Consider the following 18807-nt stretch of genomic DNA (forward strand, 5'->3'; position numbering starts at 1 on the left):
GGAGTCCAGTCATGAGAAGCATCCGGTCTATAGAGCCTAGCGAGTTAGAGCCAGACAGAGCTAGAGAGAAACTGGGAGAAGCAATCCATGTGGGGATGGGGTTGGATTGGCTGGCTGGGTGTTGGACTGGCATTTGGCAATCAAAGTATCCATCTCTACGTACCCGTCCATCCATCCATCCATCCATCTATCGCTGTCCCTGTCGGTTTGTCACGTCAGAACTTTTGCAAGGCTTTTAGGGCCGCATCGTCCCGCTGGCCATCGATCATCACCCGTCTCCAGTCTCCGTCCGGTCCCGCGGACGAGCCCTGAGACTGAGAAGCCGAGCTACAAACAAAGCAGAGCCCGAGGGCGATTGCTGCCCTCGTCACGCAGCTCAGCCACGGGTCCGGCCCCTGTCACGGACCAACGCATACATAGCGAGCTAGGGACAGCCGGACAAAAGCGCCACCCCCTCTCTCTGTCTCTCTCTCCCTCCCTTTCGCCCTTGCACGCTGTTCCCGAACCGTATCCCTCAGATATCCCCCCTTTTTTTCGGGTGGGGGCTACGTGCTTTTGGTGGTGGCCAGCAGCTCCCCTTCCTTTCTGGAATATGATATCCCCCTACGATTCTGTTCAACCATACGTCCTGGCCCACCCCAGAGTTAAAAAAGAGAAAAAAGGGTTCATGAGAAACCCCTCCTTATCTTGATTCGCTTGCGTTGCATGTGGTGTAGTCCAGCGGTACGTAGAAGTATCTGATGGAATGAGAATCTACGTATCTGATGGAATGAGAAATTCTCATTCCATCTATCATTGTTGGCAGGAGTGGATTTGATTAAATTTGTTATTACCTTTTGGTTTATGTGCTTCCTTTTCTTTGGTTGTTATGAAAGTGTGAATACAAGGGAGTATATTTATATTGGGGAATGTGCTGTGCTGTGTGCAGCTTCACATTAACTTCTTGGTGTTGGCCTGGCATTATATATAGCATTTGGATTATATGTAGTAGTGTAAAAACTATGGATTATAATTAATACTTAATTTGATATGGGTAGATTGGTCTCCAATATCCAACTATGTCTCACAATCTCAACTCTCACAATACCATGCAAAGTTGGTGTTCAAAATGAGAAGCCATCTTCTAACTCAACTGGAATTAGATTGGAAAGGCCTTGTGTTTACAAGCTCATGTACAGATAGGATAGCTGAGCCAGTTGATGTTAATTCATTAACTGAAATTAAAGGAAAAATCATAAGAATGCTGATAAATGTTGGAAGCAAAATATCAATCGGATCAAAACCTCTACAACATATTTTGATTGGTCCATACGCTTACATACATGAACAATTTTAACTTTAATGCACAAAGGTACAAGACATGCTTTCGAATAGAATAAGAGAAATGCCTTGCTAACAAACTTTGCTGTGCGAAATATTATAGGCATCTAGAATAAAAAGGCACATTCCAATTAACAAGGGGACTACCATGCACATGATGCTTATTTTTGCGAAGGTAAATCTTAAAGTTCTAGTAGACTTTGTCAAAACAATTTTTTCGCTAATTAAGAGAAGCAAACGATCGTCGTGTCTCTTATCAAAAGTTGGGAGAAACCTTGGCCCTCTAATATAGTAATCTTATGCTGTAAAACACATCCAATAGCTCGAAAAGCCGGTTGGTTCCTATAGTTAGCAAGAATAATTATTCACTACTAGCTGCATGCATAGACAGACCAAGTTGTCTAGGAATTCTCATTGGAGGCCTTGAGATATACATACATCCACACACACTTAGATGTATGCGTGTATATATATATATATATGCCAATGTAAGGCCAAACCGCTTTTGACGTCTACATTGACTTTCCTCTGGAATTTCTCTTGCACCTATGACCAAATTTCGTGCCATGTTTCTTTGCGTGCCTTTCACTAGTCATCTTGGTGGGCAATCTATATAACCTCCACACGAATCTCACCGTTCTCTTGAGTGGATTCCTCTTATGGAGCTCTAGTTATACGGGTGCCTTTACGCCGGCTATGCTATTGCATTCTTTGGGTAATCGTTGAGCAGCAAAAGGCCTCTCAACCGAATCTATGAAACCTTATTCAAAAAAACCGTATCCGGTTGCAGGTGAGTATACATGAGAGAGAGCGAGCGAGAGAGTCAAGGCACACTCGGACATGCCAATGTGGAAAAACAAAAAGATGCAAAGGATGCACACGAAAGGTCGCCATATAGATACGATTCGGTTGCTGCACCTAACGTCTCACCTCGTAGTAGTAGATAGGGTCTACTGCTAGTTGTGACACAGAGGTAGGTGGTTGGTCTCGGTTCTCTCCTGCTGGAGTTGCGCCATCTTGTCCACAACCACCTGGCGATGCTAATGCGTGCCCAGGGCTCACCCAACGAGTTATCGAGCTAGCTCGTCTAAATCTTGAACTGCTTAAGCTGTAAATGTTTGCTCATTAAAAGAATACAGGAGAAACAATTGAAGACATCTTTTATTGTTTGAGAAGCTAAGAATTACAAAAGGATAAGAAAGAAAGAAATAGAGAAAGAAACGAATGCATGCCATCCAATTGATGGCATGCGTATTTCCCTTACAAAACAAGCGCGTCACTTTGTCCTGCATGAGTTAATTCCAGAAGCCACGCTCAAATGAAACCCTTTTATGATCGGTTGGTAACAAAGAAGAGCGGATTAGTTACAGCAAAAAAATGCACCAAATTAAGAAGAGTAAGGGATCCTGAAGAGGTGGTCGAAGGTAGGTCTAGCACTTGGGAAGATCGGACGGTGGAGGCAGCAGCTTCTGACTGGGGAGCGGTCCATCGTTCACCACCCACGCCATCCTCAAGCCCCAGACCGTGTGCACGTCCAGGTGGCAGTGCATGAACCATACACCTGTCACAACGAAGTCATTCTCGGTCATCTTGGACTCATAGCTCATGGCATGGCCCATCCACAGCCCAAAACAATTAAATCCCAGAGGCCTCGTCATCATTAATTAATAGATATACTAATAATCGATCAGGTAATTCATTGACTCACCGGGGTTGTCGGCCCGGAATCGGATGGCGACCCAGCCGCCAGCCGGCACTCCGACCGTGTTCCTCTCGATTGGGTCTGCAAGATTGAACTTGGCCGGGTCCTTTGCCGGGTCGTAGTTCCCGAATCCTTGGCCCACCACGAAGAAGTTGAAGCCATGCAGGTGCAATGGGTGGCTCTCGATCCCCTGGATGCTGGTGTCCTGCATGACAAGCTCCACGCTCGCGTTGAAGGGGAGCACCACCAGCTTGGTCCCGTTGGTGACGAAGGAGTTGTTTGGGGGAGTCCCCGTGTAGTTGAAGGGGAAGGGAGGATTGCTCGGGAAGTCGGTCCTGTACACCCCCTTCGACTGCCCGAAGAAGTGGGCCTGCAGGAGGGCGGTGCTCGGCAACGCGAAGGAGATGTTGTTCACGCTGGCAGCAAATTTCGTGCCATTGGGACCTTGGCAGGTCTGGTTCGTCGGGCACGGGCTTGTTCCGAGGCCTACCGTGAAGTAGAACCGTCTGTCCACGGTCTGCGGCACGTTCGCCGGGAACTGAGCGTTTGCCAAGCTACGTAGCTTGCCGGTGAAGTTTGCGGCGAAGGCGGTGTCGTTGAGTGATGGTAGAGTCGGTCTCGAGAGTGTGAGGTTCTTGGATGGAGTTGAGGGGGAGGAAACGCCGGGTGGTAGGTATTCGAGGAGGCCGGCGGTGGTGGTGTTGTCGAAGGCTCCGAGACCGGTGGCGTAGGGCCTGGCGGCCATGAGGAAGCTGGCGCAGGGGAGGCTGGGCTTGGTTTGGAGGAGAACGTTCGTGGTTTGGCCTGGCGTGATGAGGATGATGTCGGTCTTGAAGGGCTTCGTGTAGATGGCGTCGACATCGACGACGGTGAGCGTGTGGTTGGCGATGCTGAAGAAGAGCTCGTCGTTGAGTGCAGCGTTGACCATGCGGAGGAGGTACGTCTTCCCGGGCTTCACCTTCAGCTTAAACGTATCTGCTTATATGCATGAAAACAAACAAACAAACAAAAAAGGTTACAGAATCCTCGGTGACGAGATATTTAGAAAGATGAATAGGATTCTTGATAATCCAATGCTTGGATTACCTTTCAGAGTCGTAAGGGTCCATATATCCTGGTTGATATTTAATTAGTTTGTTGATGAGTGCTTAATATATAGCGGTTTAGGACTTCAGGTTGGTTAAGCCCTTGCACCCATTCATGCATGCTAGCTAATTAAATCACTTTAGGTCTGGATTAGAATTAGTATAAGTCTTGCTGCTGCGAGTGTTTTACCTTTTGAACAATTGTACAAGGGACCGGGGAGCCCGTTAATGGTGTAAGCATCGGAGACATTGGGGCCTGCACCTGTCTGTAGAGCCTGAGCTACTACTGCCTCAGGATCAGTATTAAACCACTCTCCTGTGATTAATCCAAAAGGCCAAGTTTTTTTGTCAGTAACATTATTACTTCGAGCAGCAGATTAATCTTGCAAAGAAAAAAAAAATGGTTAAGTATGTTAATGATCTCGTGGATCAATTTCATCAGTGCATGATTTGACAAGAATTAGCTTGGTCATTACCAAACATAATAGGGATTTCCTTGTATGGTTTGGCGAAAGGGTAGGGAACCCCACGTTTAGGAAGGATGATGATGGGCCCGTAGAGGGTGACCCTCATCCAAGAAATGTGAGCATGCCAAAAGAGTGTCCCTCTTTGGCCCACGATCGTGAAGTTGTAGACATAGCTTTGGCCTGTCTGTATCGGGCACTGGGTAACATATGCCGGCCCATCTGCCCATCCAGTTTGTATCTGCCGAACTCCATGCCTGTCAAACAAACGAAGCAATAGCCCAAGTCATAGCTAGTTAACTCACGGCAACAACGTAATTCTGTCATCTTCCTATATTACAAGTTATACTAGTAATGATAAACCTCTTGAGTGAATACATTACCAGTGAATGGTGACATTGTTCTTGACATGGTTGACGACCCTAACGATCACACGATCGCCCTCTCTTGCGACAATTTTAGGCCCGGGGAACTCTCCATTCACCGTCACGATGCTCCTGGTGTGGCACAGTCGCGTAACATTTTTCCTTTGTATCTAGAGAAGCAATTCAAAAACATGCAAACCATTAGCCAGCCGCATCGCAATTATATAATGCAACTCTTCATCTGGAACAAGTTAAGTAGCCTACGTCGAATTTGTAGTGCCTTGTTATGCTCGCGAGCGAAAGCTCCGGGAGTGCTAAGAGGGTGCCCAAGACTAGAAGTAAGGTGGCCATGGAGATGGTCGAAGCAGCCTCCATCTCACCTAATCACCCCTCCCCTACCTAGTGACAATGAGAAGCTAGAAAGATTAATGGGAGATGCTAGTTGGAATCCTCCTCAAATTTTGGCGCAGAGGTCATGGAAGGATGGGAGGTCATATATATAGTGGTGTGTTTGGTTGATTAGGTAATGACATGATTAAATATAATACAGGCGCATTCACTTTGGCATCCTTTTTTTTAACTCGACAGTGGAGTCTTGTCGGGTTCGCCTGAGAGTTGGGTCGAGCTGAATTTTAGAGTGCTGTTAAAGTATGACTGTCTTTTTAAGCGATCTGTTTCCTCGGTTGCATTGCCAAAACCACCCTTCTTATACTAAATTATATCATTAATCTTGTTGAATCCATCATCTAACGGCCGATTTCCCTTCCATTGGTAGCTCAGGGCCACTTTAATGGCCCGGCCACCTACACTAAGTTTCAACGTCGCAGGGATCAAGATGGAACTTATGCTTTTGTTCACAAAAATGGACTTACTGTGTTACGGACCCTAGAAGCTGGTTAGGTGCCCTGCCGCCATCCCGCTTCTTTCATGGCATCTCAATGGATGTGGCTCACAGTCACAGATTGACCTTTGGAATTGATAGCACTTTGTTTCAACAATTCACTTGAGATCAAAGGGACCCATGACATGTACATGTCAGGCAATGGATGTACACATGTTAAAAATTCAACAGGAGCAGCAATGCGATCCTAGAAGCTTCATTGCACCTAACTCGTTTCTATGAGCCTGATTTCTTACGAGAACTTTTTAATTCCCAAAGAAGAAGAAGAAAAAAAGGTTTTTTCTCAAAATAACCAGTTCTCATAAACTCTCCTGGCTAGGCGTATCTACAAATAATTTTCACTGCAAAAAGTGCATCTAAACCAGCTTTCTAGGATTCACCTTTAATCTAGGTTTTATGCATGACCATGAAACAAATATGAACACCGATCGAATCATTAGTTCAATTCTCTGCAAGTTTCAACAAGAAAGTTCCAAAAACGTATCCTGGTAGGCATTTTAGTTAACGGGCTATCTGTTTATGAATAGGATTTGGGAATTATAATGTGATAATATATGTTGCCGTAAACTAATTCGAGATAGATTAGAAAATAAGTACAAATAGTAGCTTGCTGGCTTAGCAAAATCATGCTACGACATGAATAAATATGAAGTACTTATTCTTGTGGTGTATAGAACGTGCGATGCATGTCCTTCGATGTTAATTTAATTCCTTGTTCCCATGACTTCTGATTCATCAAGCATTGCATCTGTATCTTAAAATCTTCCATGCGAATAAGCTCAGACTGCAGGTACCCCCCACCCCCACCCCACAAAAACCCCTCTCTCTCTATCTCTCTCTCTGGGTTTTTTTTGTAATTTCCGAAGCAAACCTTTTCATTTGGAGTTGAAGCTTTGAAATGCACAGTTGTTGCCGGACTAGTGATCCAACTGGCAGAGACAACTGCAGTTCCCACAATTTGAAGGGATCCCTCTCGTCAGCTTTTGTTCATCGTCTCCTTGGGGACCCCAACCAAGTCATCTCATTTGTCTTAGTAACTAAGGAAGCAACTTTTGGCTAATTAGGTAACCAGGGGTAAAAGAAAAAGCCATGCTCCAAGCCCAGCCTCATCGCCATATATTTCCTCTAGAACCATTTCTACCTCTTCGTTGTGTCTCTTGGAAGGGAGTTTCATGAATCACAACCATTCTGCTGATGGAAGCCCTCCACCATATTGGTTTAGGGACAAATATACCGTTGGGCATGATGGTAGTTGCCAGGATAACGAAATCCTACCCGAATCCAAAGATTAGAAAATGACTGGGCTCTCGCCCTCCGTTCCTAGTGGGAGTGGGTGAACCGAATGCTGCATTTGGGTAGAACTACCATTTTTTAACAACCACGGGGCGTCCAACTGGAGCGTTATCGCCTTTGGCTCGTGTCCTTGGAATAGAAATTGGAATGAAATTTAAATACTGAAAAAGAGTCAGAGCTTGGGTTTTACAAAATTGGGGCATTCCTATTCCCCCATGGAATTGAAACGAGAGTGGAACTCTTTCCTACCAAAATGCTGAAATTGGAGTCACTCATTTATATTCTTATTTTAGAATCCAACTCTCCTAAGCCAAATATGCCCTTATTTTTTAGGCTATACACCAGCCGATGTACGTAACCCAGATGAGCTTTTAGATTTGCGTAAGACAAGGATTAAGAATCTAAATCTATGATAATATTTCATTCTTAGAATTCTCATAAATAGATCAAATTTTATTCAATAATATCTTTGTAAGATTTCTCTTCTTATTCTTAAGCCCCAAACTCGTGGAATACCGGATAGCTATGCCTCCCTATTTTATTATATATGTATTTCCTTGAGTATTTTCATTCCCTTTCTCAATGGTCTAAAGTGATTGGGGAGCGACACAGAAAGAAAAAAGGGAGCGCATCTACTAAGATAGAAGTTTATCCAACTCGAAGCATCATGTGCATCTGCGCGTGTTCCGTATTACCATCTAATAGAATGCGTTAAAAATCATGTGCTCTCCAAGTATACATCAGGATTGTAATGCCCATCACTCCCTGGTTGGAGACTGTCTTCATCAAAGACCACATCGACTCTAAAAACTTATTTCAGGAGTCACGTTTGTTTGTTCCATGGTGCTTCCCTGCTTGCAGGTTAGTTAGAGAAGGTTGTGAGTCTTGCGCATTGGTGGGAGGACAGTAGGGTTAAACAATCGATGGTCCATGGACCACTCAATCGATAAAACTTTTGAACAGAGCATAAAACTTCTCCACGTCCGGCCGTGCAACATATTTTTCTTTTCCCTCACAAGGAGGAGGATATAATGTACAATTAATGATAACAATAGTTGAACTAGATTTCATAATGCAAGCACTTTCATAGAAGAGTTGTCTAGCTTTATCCAAACGTTGTCAACAGACAAATTTGTGCCCACCACCAAAAAAGAGAGATTGCTGATTTGCTTTCCAAATGTTCATCTAACTCCTCCAACTCTTTGTATGAAGTGATCAGATTCCTGGACTTATAGGTGATTCAGTGTGGCTCAGTTCGCAAAATTCGATATCGAGATCCTTGCTGTTGATCATTAATCATATCCAGAAAATAAATTTTGAATGTCCGTCCAATCAATCAAGACATGGATGGTAGCTGAAAGTGACGAAGGAAACAAGTAAATCACTTTAAGTCGAGCTCAATTAACATGACTAACTGCTCCATAATATGGAACTTTTAAAAAACAAGAAGTTCTTGCATCTGATGCCGAGCACGCCAACCATAAGAGGTCACTTTCTAAGAATAAACTTGAGCAAGTTCTCATCTATCATCGCTGGCATGGGCGGCATCCGCCCCATTACTTTGTCCATTTTGGTTGACCTGCATAATGAAGTGAATAATGTCAAGAAAAAGTTCCAGTACCCACCACCTAATCTCACCAATATGAGTCAAGCTTTTATGATGAACTCCTGCTTATAGTGTATGAAAATTGGACGACAATAATCACTCTTTGAATAACTTCTCCATGATATTGCTCCACTAATTTGAAGTAAACCACAAAACAAAATGAAGATGCTGAGAAATATTATTTAATCTTAAAACAAATCAAAGTGTACTAGTTCTGGTGTTATCGTAATTATGGATGAAGCAAATTATAATTTATTGGAAACACAAAATTTTAGAGAACTATGGTAACTGAAATAGGGGAGAAAACACATAAAAATAAAAGAGACATTGATGGTTGCATGTTTGAGACCAATTATATTATTTCCAGAGGATGGTGGTGGCATATTTGACAGATTATTGGCCATAACATCTAACAGCAAGAAATGTACATACTTTATGCACATTCGAAACTAAAAAGGACTGTTTGCGGATGCAAAAATTCTCATGTTTCTCATAGAAGGCCACTCCAAGATGTATCTGCTAGAGTTTCCGAGATTGGACAACTTTTAATAGGATACCCTGCTTCATAGCTTATCCAAATCAACTCAATACGTTTACCACCACTTACACATAACTGGTTCACTATAGCTCCAAAACTGGCACTTAAACATGAACTCAACCAACCTTTACTACCTGGTATCTCATTGAGCAGAGCTTCCATTCATAATGCAAGAAAGACGATCATACCAGATGCATATATATACATATATGAAAGCAAGCAAGTGCATAGCTTTTGTTTAATAACTAGAGAACAAAAAGGTTTTGGAACGATACATACCAGTCCCGAATTTTGTTGACGTTGTCCCAAGCAATGGCCAAGAGATTAACGTTTTCATGAATCTGCATATTGAGAGTAACTCTTGCTTTATAAAAATATATATATAAGATAAGAGCATATGTAAGTCAACATACTTGGCAAGCCAAATTGTTATGCTTTGCAAAAGTATGATAAACATAAATAAGCTTTTAGTGAAGGGGGACATGTTTTAAGGCTCCTGAAAAAATGTTTAGCAAAACCTCATGAACTTGAATTTAATTCAGGTCTTCCATATTGCTGAAGTAAGCAAAGAGGATGGTCCACACCTAAATACAAATGGTTCGACTTCCAACAATTTATTTACCTGGAAAGATGCAAGATTTGAAGAAACTTGAGCAAAGATCTGTTCGTTTTCTACAAGTTCTTTCCCTGGAAGTACAGTTTCTGTAAGAAAACATACGGAGCAGTGAATCAGCAAAATCGACTGCAGTAATAGGAGAAAGAATAAGCAGATGCAACCCATAATTTGAATGTCACATGTACCATAGTCAATTATGTCTTATCTGCCCAGAGTATAATAATGACTTCTGGAAAAATCAACCTTGGCCTACCTTATGCTTTATCTTGTGCCTTATTTTTAGCATCCTAAGGATTAGGGAGATGGTGAAAGATTTTTCTTTGGCGCGATGATTGGAATACTAAGTATTGAAGAAATGTCAAATGTTCCTATTAGAAAAGAATTTATCCTGAAAGTCATTTGATCGTCTGACTACCATGAAACCTATACAAGAAACATAAACATGCAGAAGTATACCAGTGTCTCTAACAACTTGGTTAGGTTTGATAATGCATTGATGCTAGAAACAAGGCTTTGGCAGTTCAAGAGTGAGTGACAATGATGTAGTGAGTATCCTACTTAGATGCTTTATCAATGGGAAAGATGACCAACAAAATAGCATATAGTTACTTGAAATATCACCATTACCATCCAAGGAAAGTTCTTCCATAATATCCATCTTTTCTGTTGAAGGAATTTGTATACTTCCCTGAAGAAGAGAGCAGAAATTTTCTCAAGCTTCAGCAAGGCAATAGGTTTGTATATTATCCAACCAAAAGCAATTAAGAAATTGTTTACTAGTTGGAAGGCCAAGAAATGACAATAATATTAAGTAATACTAGACATATCTCTCCCCAGGCTAATGCATATAAGTGTGTATCATTTCAGTGTATATCACAAGATAACTATATTAAAAAAAACATTGGGGAAGATTTGGATCTGTCAAATTCGCCCATATCGGGAATGTAGTCAAATTATATTGTACACATTATATTATAAAGATTCTGTCCATGGGCAAATTTGAAATTTATATAGTTTTCTAATTACAAGAGATTTTCATTTAAATTTAAAGAAATTTTTACGTAACTCCACTCCAATCCTCTCTCTTCCTAATCATCTCTCTCTTCCAACCACCTTAATCGTCTCAAATATATTCCTATTTAATCCACCACTTTTTGAACTACAAAATTTTTCTCCTCTTATCTATCCTCCTCAATTTTCTCTCTCCTCCAGCCATTTTAACCCAATCAGATATGATCATATCTAATCTAAATTTATTTTGAATTACATAAATTCTATAATAAAATATCGTAAACAATGATGTTTAACATAATTCCAAAATTTACTCAAGGAAAAAAATATTAGAACCTTTCCTAGACAGAAAAGTCCATGCCCACAAAACAAAAGGGGCAAATATGTGCACCATTTATGTGCAGATGCAGCCACACTTGATAGATCAACCCGCCCATGTTTGAGAACAAATCCCTTCTTTCATGTTATCATCTTCATGCTTCCTACCAATCACCTCGAACCATGTTAGCATGTAATGCTAGATGTATAAAAGATTGCTTGTAAGCATAACAACCCTCTTCCTAGACCTCATGGCATCGGTCTCCCTTCTCTCTCTTTAAATTCTCTATAAATTTCAAACCCCATTCTAGGCATGTGTACACCACTACCCTTGCTACTATTATTATCTCTCCCTCCACCCTCTTTTCTAATAATTATTATCTTGCCCAAACTTTCCTAGTAGGTGTACTAATTATCATGCAGTTATGAGTGTGCTGATTAAAGCATCATCATGAAATAGAGAGTGAGAGCAAGATGTACCAATAAGGCTTTTGTCACAACTAAGGAGTCTCATATTTTCTTAGTTTTTTGTCACAACTAAGGAGTCTCATATTTTCTTAGTTTTCATAGTTTCTTATTTTTATATTTCAAATTTATCATTTATTTATCATATCATTATATTTAAAATATTTTATAGCCTTTTAATTATAAAAATCTAACATTTCATTCGTGTTATATTGTGATCAATACTCTATGTAATTTATTCTTTCATTTCTTATATTCTCTTCTACTATCTTATTAGTTTTATATAATCAACTTTCTCTTTATTTTCGTTTAAATTTTATATATTCTGTTCCTAATTTTCTGATTTCTTTGACAATTTATAGTTTTTCTTTCTTTTTTACTAAGATGATTTGAATTATTTAGCAAACAGATATTTTAATGTCTGAAGCGTGCTCTTTTCTTTTCCATCACTAAGGGATAAAGAAGACAATATGGAATATTGTGATCCCCAAATATCACATGTTGTAGCATAGAAGAATGCATTTCTTTCTAATTTTGAATTTTTTCCACGTACATTTCATTTTCTTTTTCATATATCAGTTGTTATTTAAAGCTTTTATTTCTATCATATATCTCATATCAGATATCTTATTCTATATTTTTATATAAAGTATTTTTATTCTATTTTTTCAATTGCATGTTTATTTTATGCTCAATTTTTTTATTATTACACTCTATTTTATATTTTTATTTAATTTTTTTACTTACTTTATATTGTTTATTATTTCTACTTGGTAATTTATTCTCAACTCAAAATCATGTTACCACTTTGTTGTTGTGTTCTCCAATCTATTTATTGTTGGTTACTAAAATACATCATTTTACCTGAATACTAGCAGTAGTCAAAGTCAATGAATCAAGAGAAACTTAAATTGTGAATTAAGGTATCTCGAACTAGAACAGGTCGGTGCAAATGAATCATTCTTAGCTTACCGAACCTTTTTTATGAGAAAAAGAACAAGTTTGAGAAAAGTTGGAACAAGATGAAAATGAAAGGAGATAAGGAAATAAGACCTGAAGTAAATAAGAAAATACAGTCCAATAATGGTCTGTTGAACTTTAGAAATATTCAAAAAAGGATATGTCACTATTTCCTTTGAATTTTCTTTCATGACAAATTTACAGTGCAATCTTGATTCATTGCCCACGGGGAAGGCTTACCCTGACATCTACTACACATGGACCTAAATATCAATCTACAATTTCAATAGATAATAATGACCACATTTAGGGAAATAGTTTTTAAGTTGCATAAAAACATCAAATAACTATAGCATTAGTTCACCAAGTTTTTAGAAGAAAATATTAATTGCACATGTTATCACATAAATATATAAACTTCTTCGCCTAATGAAATTTTTAATTTTGCTTCATTGACAAAGCGGAAAAAAAAGAGTCACATATCCTACTTCTAGTTAAGAACTTACCTTTCTCCAACATGTGCATTTCTCTGAATATTCAGCAAAATGTATATTTTTTCAGCAAGTTTTAAACATGTCCAACTTTCTAACTGTAGGTGACTGTAGGAAGTTACAATGGTTCCTTCTTGCCTATGTTAAAAAGAGATTCTAGGTCTCTATCCAACAATTAGTCAAACTATTTGGAAGGAAAAACCTAAGCCAGCTAGTAAAGATACCAGTATTATTTCTTGCAACATGTGCGGCTGATCAAGGCCTTACACCACATAATAATTCTCTTAAATTCAAATCATAATTGAGAACTCTGGACTATTCCCAAGTTGCAAAAGTGCTCCATAACAAACAAACCAAGTCCCATCCAACTGTATTTTGTAACATACCCATCAATGATGCCTTTACTGTAACACAGTTTGAAGGCCCTTTGTTTCAAATATATATATATATATATATATATATATATATATATATATATATATATATATATATATATATATATATCATGTGCTTTCTGAGAAAACAGCAAAGCTATAGGAGACTGTATACTCATATTTCCTGCATGTACCTAGTTACAACTTGCTTTCCACTTGTTTATATTGCTATTTAGACTATTAAGGTCAAGATAAGACTGAAAAAGGGAAAAAAAGGATATCTAAGAATCAGAAAATAAATAATATTATAAGTATGATGGATAGGATGACACACTCAAGCTATGTTTGGAAAGAGATCCAAGCGAAGAAGATCATTTTAATGTTGAAAGATGAAGCAACTATGCATGTAATAAAAAGTTAACATTATCCTTTCATAATTACACAGAAGATGCTCACTTCAAGCTGTCTCAACCGCCAAACAATTAAGTTTTGGAACTGATACTGCAGCCAGTCTTGCAAATAAACTTTTTTCTATTCACATCTCCCATACTAGAATGCATCATTTACACAACCAGGAATCTTAAAACTTATAAATAAAGATCCAAACATCCAGAGAACCTGCAATAACTATTTCTTTCCTTCACTGTAAGTATCATTATGCTAATATTGCTTGTTAAATATTCATATCAATAAGATGTTACCTGGTCCTTCATGCGCATTCCAGATCTCTTTTCCTATACAGAGAAATGTAATAAGTGTTATTACTTGGAGGAACTTTTTAAACTTTTGAACAGTATTTATAACAATATTCAGAACTAGAAAAAATAAAATGGAATCATTTAGATCTCCTTGATAATGGTAAAGGTGAAAGTCCTAAACTTCTGGGCATAATAATGCAAAGCTTTATGTTCATTGCATCCTCAAGAAAAAAAACAACCATCAAAGTTCTGAAACAAAACATGACGGTTCTTAAGGTGTTTAAATTATGTAGCAGCAATAAACAAAACATTACACAATTGAATATCCAGTAATATAGCTCGAGCATGTGCCTCTGCATATTTTACGCATCTATACGTTGTTTCTTGTGTGTGGCGGTCAGGGTGGTATCTTACCCGTTTATGTTTGTACATAGTAGATTTAAATATTAACCTGTCATTTGATTTTCCAGCCCTTGACCTGCTAAGTAGAGTACAACAACTGCTTTGCCATTGCTAACTTCAGTGACGTGCTTGAAAAGCCAAATTAGACTTGCTTTGTTGCTAGAAGTGATAAAAGTATGAGCAATACTCTGTGCTTGGCCACAAAAATTCTGGCTTGGCTCACATAGCTCAAGTGAATGAGCTAATATTAGATTTACTTGTCAGCTCTTATATAAATTTCTGGCTGGCTTGGGACATTGAGCTTACAGATTTGATGGAAACTTCTATACATGTGGTGAAATTTAGGTGTAATCAAAGCAGGCATATTTCTAGCCTGAGCTCATCCTGGCTGTTACTCCTATCTAATGCAGATGCATTTATATAAAAGTATACACATGCAAGCAAACATATGTATTCGTATAAAGATGCAAACACTTAGTCACCTGATTCAAGTACTATCAATGCATACATATGTGTGTATATACACACATGCACTCAAACTTGCAATTCAAAAAAAATAAATATGATGATAGACAAGGTTTGCCATACCGTAGCAATCATACCGGTACACGATACAAGGTGTGTGCCGATATTTGGTATGCCGAACGAACCTCCGTACCAGACGTACCGACATTGTAATAGGATGGCACTGGTACAGAGTTCGATATCGAGATGGCGAACCTAATTGATACATAATCACCCCTACTTTTTAACCAAATGCACAGAACAATTTAGATTATGAGGTATTAACAACTAAATAACTTATTATAGCTGTTCAAACTCTACATGCAAAAGTTGTTTGGAGTCAATATAAAAAGGGCATCCCGATGTATGAAGCTCCCACTAATGTAGGGTCTAGGGAGTGTCAAGTGTACGCAACCTTACCCCCATGTACAAAGAGATTTTTTCTATATTTTTTGAACCAATGACACCCAGGTCATAGTAGAGCAACCTTACCATTGTCCCACGGCCTCTATTCAAAGTCAACATAGATTTAAAACAAAAAAATTCCATGACACCATCGTTGTTTAAAAGGCTCACGGCAAAGGTAAGATAGTTCAATTTGAAAAGGAAAGCATAATTATCAAGGTTGATTGAGGCATAATTGTTGAAATAATTAAGTTATTATTGACTAGTATCCTTCGCATTCTATGCACATGTTCTAGGCCCATGGACTCCACCCACTTTCCAATGGTGTTGTGTTGGTTTTTTTATAGGAGCTTTTATATTTCATTAAGAGTCCCTCTTTTATGTGTCCTATGGTTAGTCTTCCCATCTCACCAAAACGCCCATTTGTCATAATTTCTTATCTCACGTGCATCACGTGATTAGTTGAACCAATGATTGATGGACAGCTCTTGGAAGTTTGCTATGAATATAAGTATAGATAATGATCATGGTCTTAGAAATAATCCTTGTCTATTGCTCTATTCGCCAGTCACCTCCATCAAGGGCTTGGGGAAATAAGAGAAAGGATAAAATTACATACCTAAACCTACATTGAGAAACTATGTCCAAGATTTATCTATTATCATTGCCATTACAAGCCAGAGATCTATATGCAAAACAATAAAATAATAGAGTATGTCCAATATCAAAGAAATAGCAAAGCCATTGAGGTGTGTTGTATTTATGCAAACAATTCCAAAAGATCATCCTCTACATAATTATTGTACCAATCCAAGATTAAAAAAAAAAAAAATTGGAACTCACCATCCATTGAAGTCGGAGTGCCACCTCTCGGACAGTTTTAGTCGGCAAGTCTACAGAGATATTTAAGTTGCGAAGAAAGACCGGATATCCAGTATATCTATCAATGTATGTTAACAATCGATATGTATCATACTTTGCATTGTAAAAAGAGACAAATTGCTAGATATAAATAGGAAATTTTATAATCAAAGGAGTAAATCTAGAAGAGGAACAGAAATGAACATAGATGGAACATCATGGCTAAACATACAAAAGAAGAAATATGAAAGTCAGGTGCAATGCAATATGTCTTCCATGACTGGGTCAGAGTCTCTACATCCACATATCTGGTATTTTATGGGTACATCAACCTAGAGGCCATAGCATCACCCTAAAAATACAAGGGTTTCACAATTAGTGCCAAAAAAGCATATGCTTTGTCCTTTAAACTACTATCCACCATTAGATCGCAATTTGACCAACAGGAGCTACGGCCTTATATTTTTGTATCTCCTTCCAATCAGCCTGAAGTAGACCTTCACATATCTATATATAAGAAAGCCGCACTTGTAGGGATTCCGTCGAGTTTTGTTACATTGATATCATCCTCGGCGTAATAGTTTAAATCCTAATTTCTTTTAAGCCCTTAACCAAGAATAACCTCTTAAAATTTCACATCTTGTTGATAAAAGACAGCAAAGAGATTTCGTTTTTCTTTTTTCCTTTTTTGAGAAAAGACAGCATAGAGATTTTCACTTTTCCTCCTTTTTCAAAAAAAAAAAAGGGTATTATCTTTAAACTTTCATCTCTAGCAAGTAGCAACTTAACTCCCATGACGTACCGAATCATGGCTCTAGCCCAAGATAATACCTAACATGATAACTGCTTATCAAAAATAAGAACCGACAAGAAATAGCTCCAAAAAGATGGAAAAAGGGCAAGAACTCACTCAACGAGACCTCTTTCGAGGGTTGTTTGTTCCTCCTTCGACCACTGCGTCGCCCCTGGGTTGCGCATCAATGCCGAACGCCAAGCGCAGTTCATCGAAACCCCCGGAACGCCATAGCTAGTACTTGAGACAGCACTCCCGCTGCTCTGACCTTGATACCAATATGGATTTCCGGATTCCGCCATTAGGAACTGAGAACAGATTGAAAACAAAGCGGATGTCACCTTGGAAAAGATCTCGACACCTACGCTTTCTCTAGATCGAGTTCTCTCAAGGACGGAAGAGGGGATTTTTGGTATTTATACGAGAAAGAATTGCATTAATTATGGACGGCCAAGACCCGAAAATTTCTAGAGAATTTGGAAATCCCGGGAAACGGTAGATACCAAATTTAAAACTCGGCGCATCGCCGCAGAGTGCCCTGCTCTCCTGTCCCTGTGGACTTTCCATCCTTGCTTTCTGAGAGGAACCAAGATGAAGAATCCGCGATACACGAGGAAACCGAAATCGAGAAGGACAAGGAGAGGGAAAGAAGGAAAGGGGTAAAGATAATGTTTATCCAGGCGAACCGTCATAAGATACATCCTGGCGAACCGTCGCCCGACTTGGACATATTAGCCCCTAAAAGCTCAAAAGTTTTAAAAGTTTTAATTTGCCGGTAAAATTTTATTTTCGTTCCAACGTGGCGGCAGAGTCGACTTTTTGGACCCGGGCATTGAAATAAGTAAAAAGACCAAAATAACCTTGGTTTTGAGGAGCTACGCGGTAGTTTTCATGCGATCTCAAAACGCCCTATTTCTTGTAATTTATCCATTTTTACCGATCTTAAAGTACTTTATTCTCTATCATTCATTCATTTGCACATATCTCCAAGCATTTCATTCTCTATCATCCATATGTTCGTACATATCTCAAAGTATTTCATTCTCTATCATTCATCTATTTGTATAGATCTAAAAGTTTTTTATCCTCTATCATTTATTTGCTTATACATATCTGAAAGCATTTCATTCTATCATTTATCTCTTTTGCAGAGAGCTCAAGGCACTCTTTTCTCTATCATTCATCCTCCTGCATAAATCTTAAAATACTTCATCTTCTATCATCCATGTGCTTGCACGGATCTCGGAGCATCCTATCCTTTGTCATCCATTCGCCTGTATAGATCTCAAAGCACTCGGTCCATCTTCTATCATCCATGTGCTTGCACGGATCTCTTGTCATCCATTCGTCTGTATAGATCTCAAAGCACTTGGTATTTTGTCATCCATTCGCTTGTACGCCCAAAGCGCTCCATCCTCTTTCATCTGCTTACACAAATCTCAAAACACCATATATTTTGTTGTTCGTCCATCTACATGAATCTCAAAATGCTTCATCTTTTATCATTCGTCCGCTTGCATAGATTTCAAATCGCTCCATTTCTAATCATTCATCTACATGCACAAATCTCAAAGCAATCCATCATATATCATCCATTTTCTTGCATATATCTTAAAGCAATTTATTCTCTATCAT

At 39.0% G+C, this 18807-nt stretch overlaps 2 protein-coding genes across 2 annotated transcripts; both read right to left on the reverse strand.

The window, feature by feature from the left end:
- Positions 1-2454: 2454 nt before the first annotated feature.
- LOC103698363 (laccase-10-like) lies at positions 2455-5422 on the reverse strand. The gene is made up of 6 exons (XM_088702243.2): positions 5201-5422; positions 4955-5106; positions 4584-4828; positions 4298-4423; positions 3029-3997; positions 2455-2881 (listed from the first exon to the last, which is right to left on the reverse strand). The coding sequence occupies exons 1-6, from the start codon at positions 5309-5311 to the stop codon at positions 2751-2753; spliced, it is 1734 nt and encodes a 577-aa protein (XP_088558369.2). The 5' UTR covers positions 5312-5422; the 3' UTR covers positions 2455-2750.
- Positions 5423-8042: 2620 nt separating this feature from the next.
- On the reverse strand, positions 8043-17894 carry LOC103704156 (uncharacterized). Its single transcript, XM_008787340.6, has 8 exons — positions 17676-17894; positions 17290-17480; positions 16362-16458; positions 14211-14243; positions 10518-10578; positions 9897-9976; positions 9554-9615; positions 8043-8709 (listed from the first exon to the last, which is right to left on the reverse strand). The coding sequence occupies exons 1-8, from the start codon at positions 17871-17873 to the stop codon at positions 8619-8621; spliced, it is 813 nt and encodes a 270-aa protein (XP_008785562.2). The 5' UTR covers positions 17874-17894; the 3' UTR covers positions 8043-8618.
- Between the last annotated feature and the right edge of the window lie 913 nt (positions 17895-18807).

Source organism: Phoenix dactylifera, chromosome 8 (genome assembly GCF_051530095.1).
Source record: "Phoenix dactylifera cultivar Ajwa chromosome 8, Ajwa_hap1_PhDact_Kaust_v1.1, whole genome shotgun sequence".
Classification (NCBI taxonomy): Eukaryota; Viridiplantae; Streptophyta; class Magnoliopsida; order Arecales; family Arecaceae; genus Phoenix; species Phoenix dactylifera.